The sequence below is a fragment of the Oncorhynchus clarkii genome, chromosome 1 (genome assembly GCF_045791955.1).
Source record: "Oncorhynchus clarkii lewisi isolate Uvic-CL-2024 chromosome 1, UVic_Ocla_1.0, whole genome shotgun sequence".
NCBI lineage: Eukaryota > Metazoa > Chordata > Actinopteri > Salmoniformes > Salmonidae > Oncorhynchus > Oncorhynchus clarkii.
The window spans coordinates 84,635,800-84,657,622 of record NC_092147.1 but is presented as its reverse complement, the minus strand read 5'-3'; the positions used below and the strand labels follow the sequence as shown (position 1 = coordinate 84,657,622).

The window sequence follows — 21,823 nt, the reverse complement described above, 5'->3', positions numbered from 1 at the left end:
GTTGTGTTCAATGCCTACATTCCATGAGACTTTTGGGGGAAAAAGTGCAGGGCTTGACCTTCAGACAAGGTGACTGAAAATGTTGTGTTGTTTAATGCAAGAAACCACTTTACAAAATAAAATGCATTATTATTCCAATACCAATATTGAACGAATCAGACAAATAAAAGCTACCCTCTGCCCATTCAAGCCTGTCTCAAAATACAACACTGCCCCTTTAAGACAAAAAAAAAGCTCTTTACTTGACTTGCTTTTCAGAGATGTCTAGAAATGTACATGTTTAGTGCTCTTTTAGGAAACAATCACCCCCCTATTGTTGACTAATAATGATCTATAACTGGGCTAATAACTCACTAACTAGTAATCACTCCCCTATTGCTGACTAATAATGATCTATAACTGGGCTAATAACTCACTAACAATCACTCCCCTATTGTTGACTAATAATGATCTATAACTGGGCTAATAACTCACTAACAATCACCCCCCTATTGCTGACTAATAATGATCTATAACTGGACTAATAACTCACTAACAATCACTCTCCTATTGTTGACTACTAATGATCTATAACTGGGTTAATAACTCACTAACAATCACTCCCCTATTGTTGACTACTAATGATCTATAACTGGGCTAATAACTCACTAACAATCACTCCCCTATTGTTGACAACTAATGATCTATAACTGGGCTAATAACTCACTAACAATCACTCCCCTATTGTTGACTACTAATGATCTATAACTGGGCTAATAACTCACTAACTAGCAAAGGATATTAACAAAATGTGCACAAGTGGCTACATGCAGTTCTTTCTTTGATCTTAAAACAAGCGCATCTACTCTGGACCACAGCTGTAAACACAGTTCAGTTCAGAGGAAATGGCACAGATCCATATATGACAATAGTCTGTTTGCATATAGACCTACTGCAGATGTGATTGGCTATGCCACATTGGTCTGTGTAGATTAAGGCTCTGTCATGTGCATGTACTCTGATTAGAGGGAACATTGGTGCCAATGCACAATCCTAAACAGTAACATAAACATTGATCTCTGACATAGACCCTACAATTATTACTTTAAAAAATACCATCCAATGTACTGTACAGGTGGGCTTGAGACATTTTATTTATTTTTGAAAATGTATTTCACCTTTATTTAACCAGGTAGGCCAGTTGAGAACACCTTTATTTAACCAGGTAGGCCAGTTGAGAACACCTTTATTTAACCAGGTAGGCTAGTTGAGAACACCTTTATTTAACCAGGTAGGCCAGTTGAGAACACCTTTATTTAACCAGGTAGGCCAGTTGAGAACAAGTACTCATTTACAACTGCGACCTGGCCAAGATAAAGCAAAGCAGTGCGACAAAAACAACAACACAGAGTTACACATGGAATAAACAAATGTACAGTCAATAACACAATAGGGAAACAATCTATATACTGTGTGTGCAAATGAGGTAAGATTAGGGAGGTAAGGCAATAAATAGGCCGTAGTGGCAAAGTAATTACAATTTAGCAAATAAAACACTGGACTGATACATGTGCAGAAGATGAATGTGTAAGTAGAGCTACTGGGGTGCAAAGGAGCAAAAAATAAATAACAATATGGGGATGAGGTAGTTGGATGGGCTATGTCTGTGGGTTCAAAACCATACATAATTGGTTTGAACCCCAACTGCCTAGGTAAGCAAGTGTAAAGAACATCACGTTGCTAGTTTAGCCAATACCACTTCCCCCTGATTCAGCTCATAATGAGACTTGAACCGAGAATCTCTGCCCACCCAAACACACTTGACTTTCCTCTTGAAGCATTCCAACCCATCATGCTATTGAAAAGGGCATTCTTCAACAGCACGAGGGGCGACACTTCAGGCTGAGCAGTGAGTTTCACAGCTCCCCATCTGATACACTGGCTCTGACCTACCCCAGGAGGATTCACTTTATTACAGCAGTGGCTAATAACAAGTGTGCCTATGGTCTGGGAGACCTACGGTGTATTGCTCTGTCAGAAGAGGGAAGGTGTCTGTGAGGCCTTGAACCCCACTAAATGGTCATGTAGCTGGAGAATAAAAAAACTAATGAGAATATTTAATTAGACAAGTCAGTTAAGAACAAATTCTTATTGACAATGATGGCCTAGGCACAGTGGGTTAACTGCCTTGTTCAGAACGACAGATTTTTACCTTGTTAGCTCGAGGATTTGATCTAGCAAACTTTCGGTTAGTGGCCCAACGCTCTAACCACTTAGATACATTTTACAGTATTCCCTCTCTTAAGAAATATCCTTGTGCACATAGCCCCCAAGTGCAGTGAGAAAGTTTCCCCAACTCCATGTAAGACCACTGGACGTGATCCCATTGCTGCCACTAATGTAGTAGGAGAAAATGAGAGCTGCAGCGGGGACTCAAACTATGGCTAAAAAGAGCCTAATGCAGCCTATGCCACAAAAGGGAAGATGCAGTACAATGCTCACAAACACTAGTTGTTACAGTCTTTTAAAATACATTCTTTGTCATTACAGTCGTTTCAAATACTGTAGTATGCTCACAAACGTAATGAAGACCAGGTCCCATGCCATCCTCATACACTGCAGTAGCATGGCATCATACACTTTATTATAACAAAATAATGTAATTTGACACATTTGTTTACATGGCATTTTTCAAAATGTTCCCTCAAAAACTCACTGGATTATTGATGAACAAGTTCTATACCCATATGGTGGGTAGTGAGTATAACTACCGCATATATCATTTTATTGTGACAACTCAAAGTCAGTACACAAAAACAAAAAAGTCCACTGCGGATGTTTATGGATTTATGACCGGAAACGACGACAGAATCTCACTGCGCAAAGCTTGTCGGGATACAGAGACTGCTTGAGCGCCATATTGGAGTGTAACTAACTAGCTATTGTTATAAATAGGGTCGGGGCTGCTGCTGGCTGAGTTTGCATGTTTTCTACAAGTTTGTTCTAAGGAAAAGAGAAAGTTATCGGTGGGTCATGAAAGAAATGTCAGCGTAAGTTGCACATATGCTTAAGACATTGTAATGTTGTTCACTCTTCAACATGTGTGCTGTTGTAGAAATATGATCGAATATGTAACGTTAGCTAGCTAGGCTAACACTGCTAGCTAGTTGCTAACGAACGGCTATCATCACAACAATGCGAGGCTGAGGGAGTTAGCGTAGCTAACAAAGGCCTAGCTATTTGGTGCATCTGTTAACTTTGCTAACTTGCTCCCCGACATCATATATATTTCTAAAGTAGCTTGATAACTCGATGGGTTTTTATATGTCGTTGTTTTGTATTTCATTATAGCTAACTAACGTTATCTAGCTAATTGTTGATTAACGGTATTTTGTTTATAATCAGCGCTAGCTAACTTGTTAGCTAACGACGTTAACGTTCCAGCCTTTGAGTTCCTGTTTTATAACTAGATGGTCATATAGATGTATTTTCGTTAACGTGTGCTAGCTACCCAACTTAATAGCCAACGTTGTTGCTAACTAACGTGCTTACAAATGCGCTAACATTAGCTGGCTGGCTTATTTTGTTGTAAACGTCCCTGTCTGTGTAGTGACCTATACCAGGTAATTTGGAGCTGACGCCGGCGTCATGGCAGACAGATACTGACCTCGTTAGTTACCTATTTGTGCTTCATCTATCCAGACCAGCTCAATGAATCGGAAATGAATGAAGCACCATCAAAGTAACTTTAAGTTAGTCCCCGGTTTGTGTCTGTGTGTTTGCTTTTCATCCAGTGTGTGCACTAAACATAGGCTGGCTCTTCATATGCAAATATTGTTTATGGCATGTAGCTCACTATAGAGTAAATTTGGTGGTTTGAGGAATCAAAGCAAAAAAGTTGCTTGCTAACGTTTAGGTAGCTACGTGATAACTAGTAAACAGATTGCTCAAGAAAGTATTGACCTCAGGTGAATCAATGTAGTCGGATGAATTCCACAAAGCCTGGTCTGCTCAATTCCGTTGGTGGAGTTAATCAGGAACTTCCTTCACTGTTGCGTTTAGTCGGCTAGGCTGCAAACAACTTTGAACAATTCAACAGGGCATCTATAATATCTGTAACATACTATTCCTCCTCTCTGTTGACTTGTACAGGAACAGTAACAGTATGCATGGCGGGCAGCAGCCTCAGAAACACTATGGCATTACCTCATCCATTAGCATGGCCTTCCCCAGGGAGGTGGACCATCAGTACACACACAAGCTCAGCGAGGCCATGAAACCCTTTGGGGTGTTTGAGGATGAGGACGAACTCAACCACAGGTGAGACGTCGTTCTCATGAAATAAAGAAAAAATGCCTGCACAGAGATGAATACTTCCATAGTTTGTTTGTATTTTATATTGTGCAATCTTTCCACCCGGAGGTCTTTGTCAGACTTAACCCAACTAAGTAAAAAAACTAAATGTGTTTACTTACACGCCTGGGCCCGTATTAAAAAAGTGTCTCAGAGGAAGTGTGCTGATCTAGGATCAGCCCCCACCTCTCCTTATAATCGTATTCATTAAGATCTAAAACATAGAACTGATTCCGTATCAGCCGCACTCGTGCACTGAGACTTTCAGTGAATACAGGCGCTGGTTGAAGTTGAGTGGTATTTGTTCATTTAGATGCCCTTTATTTTGCTGAAATGTTTTCCAGGTTAAAGAGTTACAGGTTTACGTTCTTTTCATGTGTGTTTGGGATATGCTGGGTTTCGTATGTGTGTTTGGGATATGCTGGGTTTCGTAGTGGACAGGTGAATTGATTGACATTATGCTACTTCCCACAGACTCGCAGTTCTTGGAAAGTTGAATACATTTGTCAAAGAATGGATTGCAGAGATCAGTGAAACGAAGGTAGGTTCCTAGGAAGATCAACGATGACTGAACTGTGTGTGCATTAGTGGTTGCTTTACAGAGAGCAAATCATTCCTACTCTGCTATGATATCAATGGGAGAATGATGTGTAATACATGCAGAGTGATATTGACATTAATTCCCCTCAGAACCTCCCACCATCGGCGATAACCAATGTGGGGGGGAAGATCTTCACCTTTGGGTCTTACCGGCTTGGAGTTCACACTAAAGGTAATGTCCTATAAGAGAACATGTGCATGTCTGCATGAGACACGTGTTGTGTGCTGTCAAATGTGTAGCTAAGTTGTGTGTGTGTTTGCGTTGCAGGGGCGGATATTGATGCCTTGTGTGTATCGCCGCGACACGTGGAGAGGACAGACTTCTTCGACTCATTCTTTGCAAAGCTCAAACTGCACGAAGAGATCAAAGACCTACGGGTGAGGTTAAATAAAATAACCATTCTCAGGATAATATTCGTATAGTAAAATAAAAGAAAGGAATCTCCTATTTTATTGAACAGTGTGCGAGAGGATGACAGTGTAGGAAAGGCAGTAGACCGGATTGTAACCGGTAAATGTGCCAGAGGCCGAGGCATGACCACCAAAATTGCCAGTCCTCAAGTTATCTCCTTAATGTATATTATGGCTATCATCTCTGTTCTGCTGTACCTTTGACTTGGCCTGTCAAATTGCTTTAAACATGACGCTTATTCTTTCAGGCGGTGGAGGATGCCTTTGTACCTGTGATCAAATTCAAGTTTGACGGCATCGAGGTAAAGGGGGTTTTGGATGTACAAATTTTGTCTATTTCAACACTCTGTGAGATGGGTATACCATCAGAGTGGATTTTCACCAACCCAAATCTTTAACGATGGAGCGAACACATTCATTCAACATTCACATCCAACACATTTACGTTCATATTGATCTAGAACAGAACCCAGGTCAGGCTGTAGATCAACCTCGACACAGTCTTGAAGTTAAGAACAGACCCTGGAAATGAGAGGTTTATGATGCAGCTCGTTTCTCACCATGCGTCAGACCCAAGATTGCGTGTATTTTTTGCATATTTGAACAGAAAGCATAGGTAGCTATAGTATACTATTGGCATAAACATAATTATAACATAATCACTATTTAATCATCACCCAAAATCACAATATTCTGTAGTAGATGCGGACTATAAGTAGTATTGTACTTCAACATTTTAGAATTCACAAACCTTCAATATGAGTACTGATCTAGGATCACGTTTGGCCTCTTCCCCCCCCTTTTTTAAGTCCTGCTGAATTAGCGGGTGGTCCCACCTGATCCTAGATCTGTACTTCTACTGAATTTGAGCCCAGTGTAGTTAAAGTGTACCTGCTCTGTCTTGTTGCTGGGCAGATTGACCTGCTGTTTGCGCGGCTGGCTCTGCAGTCCATCCCAGATAACCTGGATCTGAGAGGAGACTCCCACCTGAGGAACCTGGACATCCGCTGCATCCGCAGTCTCAATGGTACTAATGCTCTCTTCCTGTGGTGCTAATGCTCTCTTCCTGTGGCGCTAATGCTCTCTTCCTGTGGCGCTAATGCTCTCTTCCTGTGGCGCTAATGCTCTCTTCCTGTGGCGCTAATGCTCTCTTCCTGTGGCGCTAATGCGCTCTCTTCCTGTGGCGCTAATGCGCTCTCTTCCTGTGGCGCTAGTAGTAATAATACATTACATTTAGCTGATGCTTTTATCCAAAGCAACTTATGCAAGCATACGTTTTACACAGGAATTGTACCCACAACCCTTGGTGTTCAAGCACTATTCTCTACCTACAAAGCCACACAGGACTAGTACATAGGGTTCAAAACAGAAATGCTATTGCAACCTCTTTGCAATAAGGAATTGAGCTGAGTACATACATTTAGAAAGTTCACAAAAGATCTCGTAGTCTTCCCTCCTTGTAGGTGTCACCTCCCCAGCTATACATTTTGTAATTCCAATGAGTTTCCCTCCTTTCTCCTGTGGAGTGTCCATGGTCCTCTCTTTCTTTAGCCAGATAGTCAGAATCACACCCGGTTCGTCTTCATTGTCCTGGGTCTGACCCTGCTCTCTGATCATAGGCAATTTCCTCTTATCTGATTAGGTCAACCTTTCTAAATTAGCATACACACAGTTTCATGTCCTGAACTCCATTAATACTCACAGTAATCATTCACCAAACAGGAGACAAACTACAGTTTATCTTCAAACATGTTACATTTTAATGGAATCCATCAACAGTAATATACTGAACAACAACAGTTAAGAGGGTATGAATACTTTCTGAAGGCACTGTACGTAGGAATATTACATGGTACATAGAACATAGTACTGTACTAGTATGTAGTAATACATGGTACTACATAGTACTGTACTAGTATGTAGTAATACATGGTACTACTTAATACTAGGACATAGTAAAACATGGTACTACATAGAACATAGTACTGTACTAGTATGTAGTAATACATGGTACTACATAGTACTGTACTAGTATGTAGTAATACATGGTACTACTTAGTACTAGGACATAGTAATACATGGTACTACACAGAACCTCGTATTAGCACATGGTACTACATAGAACCAAGTACTGTACGTGGTACTACATATAACCTAGTACATGGTACCACATTGAACCTAGTATGTAGTAATACTTGGTACTACATATATTACTACGTACTAGGTTCTATGGTACTACATACATGATACCCATACCTGTAGTCATGTTAAACTCTGTTATATTATAACATCATACCTGTAGCCAGGTTAAACTCTGTTATAGTATAACATAATACCTGTAGTCAGGTTAAACTCTGTTATAGTATAACACCATACCTGTAGTCAGGTTAAACTCTGTTATAGTATAACACCATACCTGTAGTCAGGTTAAACTCTGTTGTAGTATAACACCATACCTGTAGTCATGTTAAACTCTGTTATAGTATAACACCATACCTTTAGTCAGGTTAAACTATGTTATAGTATAACACCATACCTGTAGTCAGGTTAAACTCTGTTATAGTATAACACCATACCTGTAGTCAGGTTAAACTCTGTTATAGTATAACACCATACCTGTAGTCAGGTTAAACTCTGTTGTAGTATAACACCATACCTGTAGTCAGGTTAAACTCTGTTATAGTATAACACCATACCTGTAGTCAGGTTAAACTCTGTTATAGTATAACACCATACCTGTAGTCAGGTTAAACTCTGTTATAGTATAACATCATACCTGTAGTCAGGTTAAACTCTGTTATAGTATAACATCATACCTGTAGCCAGGTTTAACTCTGTTATAGTATAACATCATACCTGTAGTCAGGTTTAACTCTGTTATAGTATAACATCATACCTGTAGTCAGGTTAAACTCTGTTATAGTATAACATCATACCTGTAGTCAGGTTAAACTCTGTTGTAGGATAACACCATACCTGTAGTCAGGTTAAACTCTGTTATAGTATAACATCATACCTGTAGTCAGGTTAAACTCTGTTATAGTATAACATCATACCTGTAGCCAGGTTTAACTCTGTTATAGTATAACACCATACCTGTAGCCAGGTTAAACTCTTTTACCCAACTACAGCACCAGCTTTGGAATGACATCAGTGTGGAACTAACATCCCTCACTTTACTCTTGTTGTGAGCAATTAGACTTTTCTGAGACAAGTGATTTCTTCTCTCTCCTCCTCCTCCTCCAGGCTGCAGAGTGACAGATGAGATCCTGTACTTGGTACCAAACAAGGAGAACTTCAGACTAACCCTGAGGGCCATCAAGCTGTGGGCCAAACGTGAGTCAGCACCTAGAATAGAATGTCATATATTTGTCATTTTATATCTATATTTTAATAATTTAGTATATTGAGGTCATTTAATATCTACCATTTAATATTATAGGCTGTAATGTATGATATTTAGCAAGACGATTTTATCCAAAGTGACTTAAAGCAATGGGTTCATACATTTTCCGTACGGGTGGTCCTGAGAATGGAACACACTACCCTAGCATTGCAAGCGCATACCACCCTGCATCCCACTGCTGGCTTGCCTCTGAAGCTAAGCAGAGTCGGTCTGGATGGGAGACCAGAAGCTGCTGGATGTGGTGTCGGAGAGCCAATAGGGGGAACTCTTGCCTCTGGTCTAAGAAGATCCCAGGGCAGTGACGGGGACGTTGCCCTGTGTCGGGTGCCATCTTTCGGGATGGGATGTGAAATGGGTGTCCTGACTCTCTGTGGTCACTAAAACTCCCATGGCACTTATCATAAGAGTAGGGGTGTTGACCCCGGTGGTCATGGCTAAATTCCCATGGCCACCTAATAATCCACCTCATTCTTAATTGGCATGTATCACTCCTCACCTCTCCGCTGTGTGGTGAGCGTGCATCACTGGGGTGGATGCTACACATTGGTGGTGGATGAGGCGAGTTTCCCCCTTACTGTGTAAACAGCTGTGACTACATGGGCTGATAAAGTCACTATATAAATCTATTATAACCAGCTGGGCTACAGAGGACCCCTCTATACATCTATTATAACCAGCTGGGCTACAGAGGACCCCTCTATACATCTATTATAACCAGCTGAGTTACAGAGGACCCCTCTATACATCTATTATAACCAGCTGAGTTACAGAGGACCCCTCTATACATCTATTATAACCAGCTGAGTTACAGAGGACCCCTCTATACATCTATTATAACCACCATTGCAGACAGCACTCTACTGTAGGGCACTGTGTGACCCGGGGACGTGCTGTGAGGCACTGTGACGTGCTGTAGGGCACTGTGGGACCCGGGGACGTGCTGTGGGGCACTGTGTGACGTGCTGTGGGGCACTGTGGGACCCGGGGACGTGCTGTGGGGCACTGTGTGACGTGCTGTGGGGCACTGTGTGACGTGCTGTGGGGCACTGTGTGACGTGCTGTGGGGCACTGTGTGACGTGCTGTGGGGCACTGTGTGACGTGCTGTGGGGCACTGTGTGACGTGCTGTGGGGCACTGTGTGACGTGCTGTGGGGCACTGTGTGACCCGGGGACGTGCTGTGGGGCACTGTGGGACCCGGGGACGTGCTGTGGGGCACTGTGGGACCCGGGGACGTGCTGTGGGGCACTGTGTGACGTGCTGTGGGACCCGGGGACGTGCTGTGGGGCACTGTGTGACGTGCTGTGGGGCACTGTGGGACCCGGGGACGTGCTGTGGGGCACTGTGGGACGTGCTGTGGGGCACTGTGGGACCCGGGGACGTGCTGTGGGGCACTGTGGGACCCGGGGACGTGCTGTGGGGCACTGTGTGACGTGCTGTGGGGCACTGTGGGACCCGGGGACGTGCTGTGGGGCACTGTGGGACCCGGGGACGTGCTGTGGGGCACTGTGGGACCCGGGGACGTGCTGTGGGGCACTGTGGGACCCGGGGACGTGCTGTGGGGCACTGTGGGACGTGCTGTGGGGCGTGCTGTGGGGCACTGTGGGACGCACTGTGGGACGTGCTGTGGGGCACTGTGGGACGTGCTGTGGGGCACTGTGGGACGTGCTGGGTGGCACTGTGGGACGTACTGTGGGACGTGCTGTGGGGCACTGTGGGACGTGCTGTGGGGCACTGTGTGATGTGTTCATTAAGGCACGTAACATTTCTAGATATATTTTTTACGACTGGGAAACTAAATGTAGCTTCTTTTTTTTTGTACTTCCCCTTTTCTGGCTGGTCTTTTCTGGCTGGTCTTTTCTTGACTGGTCTTTTCTGTTTTGAACCTACTGAATATGACCCATTTTGTTAACACATTTTATGCACACGTGAATGTTAGTTGCTTTGCAATAAAGCATCTGGTAAATGGCATATATGATTACCCCCGCCCCCCCCACCCCCTCCCTTCCCTGTCCCCCAGGCCGTGGGATCTACTCCAACATGTTGGGCTTCCTGGGTGGAGTCTCCTGGGCCATGCTGGTAGCCAGGACCTGCCAGCTCTACCCCAACGCTGTGGCCGCCACTCTCGTACATAAGTTCTTCCTCGTCTTCTCCAAATGGTACACAATGAGCCCCATACCCTCAATTTACATTCCTCATCCAGGACTCACAAAGCATCTCAGAGCAGGATAACTCATCTAGGATTGTGCCTTTTTAAAATCACAATGTATAAGGGAGACCTGACTCTAGATCAGCACTAATCTGAGGCACTGTGTGTATGGGCTCTGATTAGTTTAAATGGGTGATGTGGGCTCTGATTGGTTTAAATGGGTGATGATAATATGGGCTCTGATTGGTTTAAATGGGTGATGATGATGTGGGCTCTGATTGGTTTAAATGTGTGATAATGATATGGGCCCTGATTAGTTTAAATGGGTGATGATGATGTGGGCTCTGATTGGTTTAAATGGGTGATAATGATGTGGGCTCTGATTGGTTTAAATGGGTGATGATGGTATGGGTAGCCTGTGTAGTCGATGACCCGCTATGATAAAGAAATATTGTTGCTTTGAAATCTCCATTGTTTTGAAAGGCTATCAATTCACTCAATCTGTTTTGTAGGGAATGGCCAAATCCTGTGCTTTTGAAACAGCCCGAAGACAGCAATCTGAATCTGCCTGTTTGGGATCCACGAGTAGGTGTCTGCTGTTGAGTTTGTGTGTGTGTGTTTGAGATACACAAATTGATAAAATGCTTATTTTGAAGATGCTGTGTGTGTCTGTGGGAGATGAAGCTGCTCTTGCCCTGTGTCAACTCTCCTCTCCACCCGTCTCCAGGTGAATCCGTCAGACCGGTACCACCTGATGCCCATCATCACGCCAGCCTACCCCCAGCAGAACTCTACCTACAACGTCTCCTCTTCCACACGCACCATCATGAGCGAGGAGTTCAAATACGGTGGGTACCTAACTCCTGATCTAGGATCAGCCCCCCCCACCACCATCCCTCTGTCCATAATATTGTGTTCATTATGAGCTAAAAGGCACAACTGATCCTGGTTCAGGCCACCAATACATAAATATGTAGGCAGATGTGACTGCGAGTCGCTTTGGATAAATGTGTCGGCTAAATGGCCCAAAAAATAAATCAATATTTCTCTCTATATGCAGCAGGATTCATCTCAATGCTTTCTTTTACATCCTATTATTGCACCGTGCAGTGAGGAAGGCTTTGTGCTAATTCTGTATAGTGGTCCTGTATGATAGAACATGGTGTTCATTCTAAATGTCTCATCTGGGAAACCTAGAAGTAGAATCTTGTGTAATTGTGTCAGATGTTTGATTATGTTCTGGGGGTATCTGTATGAGAGGAGACCCTAACCAGCCTAGAGAATTCTCCCTCCCCTAAACAGAGACTCTCAGGAAAGCAATGGCCAAATGTTCCTTCCACTTCTGAAATCCAGAAGATGTGAAGTCCTGATTTGTCTAAATGATCAGTGAGGGGGGGGGGGTCTGTGCAACCGGAAGGAAGTTCCTCGTTAATCGTTGCATCCCACGTTCTGTTGACGGATGCTATGACACCATCCTATGTTACATGCGTCTGTCCACAGGAGATGACTAAATGTGTTCCACCAACAGGTCTCAGTGTTACAGATGACATCCTTCAGGGGAAAACCGACTGGTCCAAACTGTTCCAGCCACCCAACTTTTTCCTGAAGTACAAGTACGTATTTATATATATATTTTTTTTATGTTTAAAACTGTAATTGGTTATGAATGTTGAAATAGTTGGTGTTTATTTGCATGCCAATGTGTTTTTGTCTTTAACAGGCATTATATTGTTCTGACTGCCAGTGCATCCACAGAAGAAAACCAATTAGAATGGTAAGTGTTTTGTTTTACATGGGAATGTGGCGCTCCTAAGGTCCTACAAAATATCTGTTTATTTTACCCCAGGCATTTTACCCCCGGGCATTTTAGCCCGGCCATTTTACCCCCGGGCATTTTACCCCCGGGCATTTTAGCCCGGCCATTTTACCCCCGGGCATTTTACCCCCGGGCAAACAAGTCAAACGGGTAAAAGCAACACTTTTCTATTATATTGCCGAGATGGTCGAGTGTCTGCTCTGACAATGGAAATACTTGTCCTCAAAGATGGAAGGGCCTTTTTTATTTAACCTTTATTTAACCAGGTAGGCTAGTTGAGAACACCTTTATTTAACCAGGTAGGCTAGTTGAGAACACCTTTATTTAACCAGGTAGGCTAGTTGAGAACACCTTTATTTAACCAGGTAGGCTAGTTGAGAACACCTTTATTTAACCAGGTAGGCTAGTTGAGAACACGTTCTCATTTACAACTGCGACCTGGCCAAGATAAAGCATAGCAGTGTGAACAGACAACACAGGGTTACACATGGAATAAACAATTAACAAGTCAATAACACAGTAGGAAAAAAAGAGTCTATATACATTGTGCGCAAAAGGCATGAGGAGGTAGGCGAATAATAAACATTTTGCAGGACCTGAATGAAATTGTTTGTTTTTTGTTTCCAGTGTTTGTTTTTTGCCAGGCATAATGTGACCCATGTCGTCCAAAAACATTATACTTTTGACTCACCTGTCCATAGAACATTCTTCCTAGAGTCTTGATGATCATCCAGGTGCTTCCAGGTGTTTTTTTTGCCAAACTTGAGTCAACTTGCTGGATGAGATCTATTATGTCTGGCGAAAACCAAACCCTGCATTCCACAGTAAGGGCCTCATACCAACGGTCAAGCGTTGTGGTGGTAGTGTGATGGTTTGGGCTTACGTTGCTGCCTCAGGACCTGGACGACTTGCTTTAATAAAAGGAACCATGAATTCTGCTCTGTATCAGATAATTCCACAGGAGAATATCAGGCCATCCGTCTGTGAGCTGGAGCACATCTGGTTTATGCAATGATCTAAAACACACAATCAAGACTACATGAAAAGGGCTAAAAAAAAAAAGCATCAAATTTGAGGTTTTGGAATGGCCTAGTCAAAAGTCCAGATCTAATCCCAATTGAGATGTTGTGGCAGGACTTTAAACGAGCAGTTCAGGCTTGAAAACCCACAAATGTTGCTGAGTTAAAGCAGTTCTGCATGGAAGAGTGGGCCAAAATTCCTCCCACAGCAACGTGAGATACTGATCAACAACTATAGGAAACATTTGGTTGCTGTCATTGCAGCTAAAGGAGGCACAACCAGTTAGTGTAAGGGGGCAATTACTTTTTCACACCGCTGATTTGCATTGCACAATTTTGTTAATTTAATAAATAAGTATATTTTGGGGGGGTTATTTGTGAACTCGGGTTCCCTTTTATATAATATTAGGTTTTGGTTGAAGATCTTATAACATTCAGTATCACAAAAATAGAGGGAATCAGAAAGGGAGCAAATGCTTTTCCACACCACTATGTATTTTGCACCCCCGTGTCAATACGTTAGAATCACCTCTGGTTGCTATTTACAGCTGTGAGTCTTTCTGGGTAAGTCTCGAAGAGCTTTGCATTTTCAGAAACCTAAACAGTGCTTTGTAATGTATTGTTATGAACCTCCTGTCTGTTCCTCTCCCTCTAGGATTGGTCTGGTGGAGTCTAAGATCCGTGTCCTGGTGGGGAACCTGGAGAGGAATGAGTACATCACCCTGGCACACGTCAACCCCACATCCTTCCCCGGGAACAAGGAGAGCTGTAGCGAGTGAGTCTTTAGGCTCCACACCTTTTGAAGTGTGAAGGCACCAGAAATATTGGGGTTGTGTTCATTAGGGCACAAGACGGAAACCTTTTTTAAAAACCTTTTTGCACTGAGTGAGTTTATATTGCATGGCCTTGTGCCCTGCGTAGGTGGATATTTCACTTAATGGAATACTTTGAGGTTTTGGCACTGAGGCCCTTTATCTACTGACGCAGAGTCAGATGAACTCGTGAATATCATTTTGCGTGCAGTTTGAAGGAAATTGCTAATTAGCGCTAGCGCAATTGCTAACTAGAATTAGCACAATGACTGGGAGGCTATGGGGATCAGCTTCGTTACGCTAACGCTAGTTAGCATTTTTACATATACATTTTTAGTAATTTAGCGAACACTCTTATCCATAGCGACTTAGTTATTGGATCGATCTTAAGGTAGCTAGGTGAGACAACCACACCTTAGTCATAGTAATTACATTTTTCCTCAAAGTAGCGTTAAGCAAAGTTGGTGCTAGTCGGAGAAGTGCTAGTGCAAAGCAGTCAAGGGTGTTTGTTTTTTAGTGAGACACCCCACAGGGCGAACTGACCCAAGCTACCACCAGGGAGCACATGGAGACGATTTGGATCTTGTCTGTCTTGAATGATCAGATTGAAGCATTTTTAGATGTTTGGTAAATGTCAGACAAATATACCCAGCTGATTGATGTTAGTGGTGGGTCTTCCAACAGGAACCAGTTTATCTCCTTGTACCCAGCTGATGTTAGTGGTGGGTCTTCCAACAGGAACCAGTTTATCTCCTTGTACCCAGCTGATGTTAGTGGTGGGTCTTCCAACAGGAACCAGTTTATCATCTTGTACCCAGCTGATGATAGGGGTGGGTCTTCCAACAGGAACCAGTTAATCTCCTTGTACCCAGCTGATGTTAGTGGTGGGTCTTCCAACAGGAACTAGTTTATCTCCTTGTACCCAGCTGATGTTAGTGTTGTCTTCCAACAGGAACGAGTTTGTCTCCATGTGGTTCATTGGGATCATCTTCAAGAAAGTGGAGAACGCAGAGAGTGTCAACATCGACCTGACCTACGACATCCAGTCCTTCACAGATACAGGTAATACCACACACACGCTCGCACGGTTAGTTCACCCAAATTACCAAAGGACCTATTGGTTTCCTTCGGCTGTAACAGACTGCTGACAACAGTCCATGCTTTGGTTTAGTGTCCCCGGCACTGTTACCACATGCTCACGTTTTAGCATTTGTGGCACAAATCCCATTCAAGTCATGGGGCTGATTATTAGCATTTTTGGCGCGTCATGTTCAAATCATCTATGAGTGATTTTCGTTGAGCTTCACAGTCAACTCTAAATACTTTTTGATGATTTGAATATGAAAAATGCTAATAGCGGTCCCATGACTTGAATGGGATTTGTGCCACAAATGCTAAAACGTTAGCATGTGGTAACCGTGCCAGGGAAACTAAACCAAAGCATGAATTGCTGTCAAATTGTGTCCGTAGAACTGCTTCTATGCTAAGGAAACTAATGTGTAATTTAATAATTTGAGTCAACTATCCCTTTGACATCTGTCTATGCTGGTAGAGGGAGCTCTAAATGACCCCATGACCCCTTTCTGCAGTTTACAGGCAGGCCAACAACATCAACATGCTGAAGGATGGGATGAAGATCGAAGCGACACACGTGAAGAAGAAGCAGCTCCACCAGTACCTTCCTGTTGAGCTGGTGCAGAGGAAGAAGAGGGTAGGATGGATGCTCTAGGCTCCATTCATTTTTCTGCCATTCCTTGTCTCCTTCTCAACCCTATTTCAAGGGCCCTCCCCTCGGCCCTTGTTCTCAATGCGTTTTGAAAAGGGGGCCAGGAGAGGGGATATTGAGGGGAGCTACATTGAGAAAAGCCTGTGTGTAGTCTAGACATATATATTTATTTTAAGAAATGCATTTGAATAAAACACCATCATCGTGATTGGCTTTGTATTTAAGTTTTCTCTCCTTGTCCCTCTGGCTTCCCCCTCTCCACACCCATCTTTCCCCACTGCCCTCCCTACAGAGCATAGTGGAGCTGAACCGGAACTCCAACGGCGGGAGTTCCAAGCGGTCCTCTCTCGACGGCAGTCAGCTGGACAGTTCCAGAGACACTGACTCCGGGACTCCCTTCAGCTCTCCCACCTCCGTCTGCAAGCCGTCCAGGCCGGCCGCCTCAGACACAGACGACAGGTAGGTACTCCTCACGAAGAACGGTGGGAGAACCAGGGAGACTTGTATAATTAAGCGATAAGGCACGAGGAGGTGTGGTATATGGCCAATATACCACGGCTAATGGCTGTTCTTACGCACAACACAAAGTGGAGTGCCTGGATACAGCCCTTAACCGTGGTATATTGGCCATATACCACAAACCCCCGAGGTGCCTTATTGCTATTATAAACTGGTTACCAACGTAATTACACCAGTAAAAATACATGTTTTTGTCATACCCGTGGTATACGGTCGGATATACCACAGCTGTCAGCCAATCAGCATTCAGGACTCGAGCCACCCATGTTTATAATATGTTCAAGGCTACAGCAGAAGATCGGTCACATGTAGTTTATGCTTGTACCTCATCACTACTGAACATAATGGTACCGTTTGACACTAGAAGTTTTAGGATTTTGTTTCCCGAAAAATGTATTATTCCCAGATACATTTTCTTTCCACAATTGACAAAATAAATGAAATGTGTATTTTTATTATTTCATGTTCCTTTCAGGTCATCATAACATGTTTAACTTAACAGCGCAATTATCTTGTTGTTCTGTCCCGTGCAGTTTGACACCCCCCAAGCTGCCAGCCTCTCTGTTTGTGGAGAGCAGCTCCTCGGTGCCAGACGTCTCTCCACCCATGACCGATCAGGAGAAGGGGTTGTCCATCCCCGTCATTGGATCAAGTGAGTGTCCAGCGTTCGTCTCTCCTCTCAGATATACATGGTCTACATACTAGTGTTGAAAGTCACGGCTGTGAAAAATGACACTAAAGAAGTGTTGAAATGTGGTTGATTGGCTTATTAACCTGTCTCCCTCTCAATCATTCTCTCACTCCCTCTCTCTCCCCTCACTCTTTTTTTTCCCCCTCATTTCTCTCACTCCTTTCTGTCTTGCTCTCTTTCTCCCTTGCCTTCTCTTTCCTCCTCTCTCCCTCTAGAGTCCAAGCCCTCTGCCCCAACGGGCCCAGTCGGTAGCACCATTCCTACGGTAGTGGGTAGGAGCGTGGTCTCTCTCGGCACTACAGAGCAGAACCAGAACGGATCCAAGAGACTCCACTCCCCTACGCTGGAGGATCAGTCCAAGAGGCTGAAAGACAGCGCAGAGCCGGTGAGTTGAATTTGTATTGTAAAATGAATTCCCCCGACTCCCCAGAACACCGGTTACATCTAGATTACTCAACAGAACCTCTACATGGAAACGTATTGCAGGCTTGCTAGAGCTCCCGTAGAAAACAATGACTCCTGTCAGTTTGAACAGAAACGATGTGCACCTGTCATGGTGCACACACACTCTTTATCGTCTCTGTCCTTTTGTGTACAGCTGGCTGATGTGTTGACCTTCAAGGAGCCGTTCCCTCCATCTGGCGACGGCAGGGAGCAAGGGGACGGAGTCCAAGTGGTGAGAACCCCTGTTTTACCCCTCCCCGTTAACGGGATTCAAGAAATACACACGACAGCCCCACACAATACCCAATTTTAAAAAAAATACAAAATGTCCTTTGTTGGTGTGAATGCCACTTTGTGATTTTGACACAGAACACAACTTGAATGTTCAATCACTCATTGGGTTTTTCACCCCCAGGTGAGTCCTCCAGCAGGCAGCACCATTCCTACAGTAGTAGGCAGGAGCGTTGTACCCTGCCTGGGCTCCTCTAGAGATACATCCAGCCCGACAGAGCAGAACCAGAACGGAGCCACTGCTGCAGCCAAGAGACCTCACTCCCCCACACAGGACGGACCCCCCAAGAGGATACGAGACCCTGCAGATCTGGTGAGGGGGAGTGATCCCTGGATGGATATGTCACATCCAGACTAAATCCTGCCAAATGCTTCGTAGACTAACAGTGAAATGCTTTCTTATGACTTATTTTCCAACCATGCAGAGATAAAGCTCAAATATAGTGACATGAGGAATAAATACAAAGTGGATAACAATGAGTAAAAATAACATGGAGATATATACAGGAAGTAGCAGGTAATAACAGGGCTACATACAGGAAGTAGTGGGTAATAACAGGGCTACATACAGGAAGTAGCAGGTAATAACAGGGCTACATACAGGAAGTAGAGGGTAATAACAGGGCTACATACAGGAAGCAGCGGGTAATAACAGGGCTATATACAGGAAGCAGCGGGTAATAACAGGGCTATATACAGGAAGCAGCGGGTAATAACAGGGCTATATACAGGAAGCAGCGGGTAATAACAGGGCTATATACAGGAAGCAGCGGGTAATAACAGGGCTATATACAGGAAGCAGCGGGTAATAACAGGGCTATATACAGGAAGCAGCGGGTAATAACAGGGCTGTATATAGGAAGCAGCGGGTAATAACAGGGCTGTATACAGGAAGCAGCGAGTAATAACAGGGCTGTATACAGGAAGCAGCGAGTAATAACAGGGCTGTATACAGGAAGCAGCGGGTAATAACAGGGCTGTATACAGGAAGCAGCGGGTAATAACAGGGCTGTATACAGGAAGCAGCGGGTAATAACAGGGCTGTATACAGGAAGCAGCGGGTAATAACAGGGCTACATACAGGAAGTAGCGGGTAATAACAGGGCTATATACAGGAAGCAGCGGGTAATAACAGGGCTATATACAGGAAGCTGCGGGTAATAACAGGGCTATATACAGGAAGCGGCGGGTAATAACAGGGCTATATACAGGAAGCAGCGGGTAATAACAGGGCTATATACAGGAAGTGGCGGGTGATAACAGGGCTATATACAGGAAGTGGCTATGTACGTATAGGAAGAGGTAAAGTGACAGTAGCCGAGTCCAGCGTGTGGGCCGAGTCCAGGTTCTCTCATGCATGGCTCAGTGTTGCTTGCCTTGGAAGCGATCATACGGCATTTAGCTGCTCTGGTAGGCTCACGTTGCTGGGCAGCTTGCGGCTGGCTTTCCCTTAGTAATTTGTGATAGTTTGCAAGCCCTGCCACATCCGCCGAGCGTCAGAGCCAGCGTAGTGGGATTCAATCTTAGTCCTGTATTGCCGCTTTGCCTGTTGAATGGCTTGTCGGAGGTCATAACGCGATTTCCTGTAAGCTTCCGTATTAGTGTCCCACTCATTGAAAGCGGCAGCTCTAGTCTTCCGTGTGGATGTTGCCTGTAATCCACTGTTTCTGGTTGGGATATGTACGTACGGTCACTGTGGGGGCACTTATTAATCACCCTTTTCTCTATTGTCTCACTGGAGCTGTATAAATACATTTTTTTTTTTAGGGAAAATGTTTTTGCACGGGTTAATGAGGTCATGATGTTGTCAGTCTCTCACTTTCTCTCCCTCTCTCTCCAGCTGGTGTCCGGTGATGACTCTGCATTCAAGGAGCCGTTCCCTTTGTCTAGCGACGGCCAGGAGCAAGGGGACGGAGTGAACGTCGTGAGTACTCTCCTTTCAACCCACTGCACCCCGAACACCAACTGAACTCTGGAAATACACACCTCACATTATTCAGAGATTTTATGTCAGTCGATTATTGCATTTCATAATTTCTTTTGTTTTGTTTCTCTTAACAGGAAAGTCTTGGAGGGGTAAAGGCTATGCCTATTCCAACTATCGACACATCAAGAACACAGGTACTTTACTGATTTTTATTAGCTAGAATGCATGAAAGCAGTCTTCAAATGAATAGTTGATTTTGACATCTTATAATATGCGTGTCTGTGTTCATGCACGTGTCTGCTGTGTCTCTCGTGTGTGTCTATTCTCCAGAGACTTCCCAGTATGGAGCTGCCAGACGTGACCTCTCCCCTCCCCAGCAGTAACCACCAGCGGGTGGTTAAGAACTCCATCAGACTAGCCCTCAACAGGCACAGGTAACCCCAGGTAACGCCCCCCCCCCCAAACCCCTTCCTTCACGAGGCCAGGACCTACAACACTGACTAGCTCCAGACCTGAGAGATCCCAAATCAAGACTACTGTGGTAAAACCTAGTGAGGAAGCTGATTTTTAACTCTCCCGCTCACCCCACCCTGTCACTGGACGATGTGCAACGACAGTCCCTTGTCCCCCCCCCCCAAAAAATGTCATCTCTGTTTCTATGGTCCCCTTCCCAGTTGAGCCTGAAGCAGAAATTAAAATGCTGATTTAAGATTGGGTTGAAGAAGAGTTGGATTTAATTATTTATTTTTTGTAAATTTCCCCCCCTCTTCCTTTACTGTGTGTAGTTTTAAATGGCCTTAACGTGTCGATGCTTGCTACTACACCTGTCTGTACCATCCTACTGTTTTGACAAATGGGAAAGTTCTACAGTAGGTGTAGTTTATTGTACATAACTCGTCTTTAAAAAATAAAAAAAAAGAATCACAGACGTTTAGTCTTTCCATACTGATGTTATAGTTTTATGATCTAAAATGAAGAAAAAAACATGTTTAAAAAATGTATTGCCCCCCCCCCCCCCCACTGTTTGTCAACCACATTACAACGTGACCTTGATAGCCAATCTCAGCCTTCCCACCCAGTAGACTCAGCAACTTGGGTTGTGTTCATTTGGGCCCAACATATGAAAATGTTTTGCAACAGAAACCTAAAATGAGCATTCCTTTTTGGATAAGTTCAGATGGTACCTCCCTTTTTTCTTCCTGTATATTCCCCCCTCTAGGTTAACAGGACCTCCTGTGTATATCCCTTCCCACTAGGTTAGCAGGACCTCCTGTGTATATCCCTTCCCTCTAGGTTAGCAGGACCTCCTGTGTATATCCCTTCCTCTAGGTTAACAGGACCTCCTGTGTATGTCCCTTCCTCTTGGTTAACAGGACCTCCTGTGTATGTCCCTTCCTCTAGGTTAACAGGACCTCCTGTGTATGTCCCTCCCCGCCCCCTCTAGGTTGGTTAACAGGACCTCCTGTGTATATCCCTCCCCGCCCCCTCTAGGTTAACAGGACCTCCTGTGTATATCCCTCCCCGCCCCCTCTAGGTTAACAGGACCTCCTGTGTATATCCCTCCCCGCCCCCTCTAGGTTGGTTAACAGGACCTCCTGTGTATATCCCTCCCCGCCCCCTCTAGGTTAACAGGACCTCCTGTGTATATCCCCCCCCCGCCCCCTCTAGGTTGGTTAACAGGA

At 44.2% G+C, this 21,823-nt stretch overlaps 1 protein-coding gene across 1 annotated transcript; it reads left to right on the top strand.

The window, feature by feature from the left end:
• Positions 1-2,970: 2,970 nt before the first annotated feature.
• LOC139413500 (poly(A) polymerase gamma-like) lies at positions 2,971-21,381 on the top strand. The gene is made up of 23 exons (XM_071160972.1): positions 2,971-3,029; positions 4,132-4,299; positions 4,807-4,873; positions 5,023-5,104; positions 5,201-5,310; positions 5,592-5,645; positions 6,259-6,370; positions 8,590-8,679; positions 10,768-10,906; positions 11,409-11,481; positions 11,624-11,744; positions 12,425-12,509; positions 12,617-12,670; positions 14,387-14,506; positions 15,496-15,605; positions 16,133-16,254; positions 16,562-16,728; positions 17,322-17,440; positions 17,695-17,864; positions 18,339-18,527; positions 20,055-20,138; positions 20,276-20,335; positions 20,472-21,381. The coding sequence occupies exons 1-23, from the start codon at positions 3,013-3,015 to the stop codon at positions 20,577-20,579; spliced, it is 2,421 nt and encodes an 806-aa protein (XP_071017073.1). The 5' UTR covers positions 2,971-3,012; the 3' UTR covers positions 20,580-21,381.
• Positions 21,382-21,823: the final 442 nt, after the last annotated feature.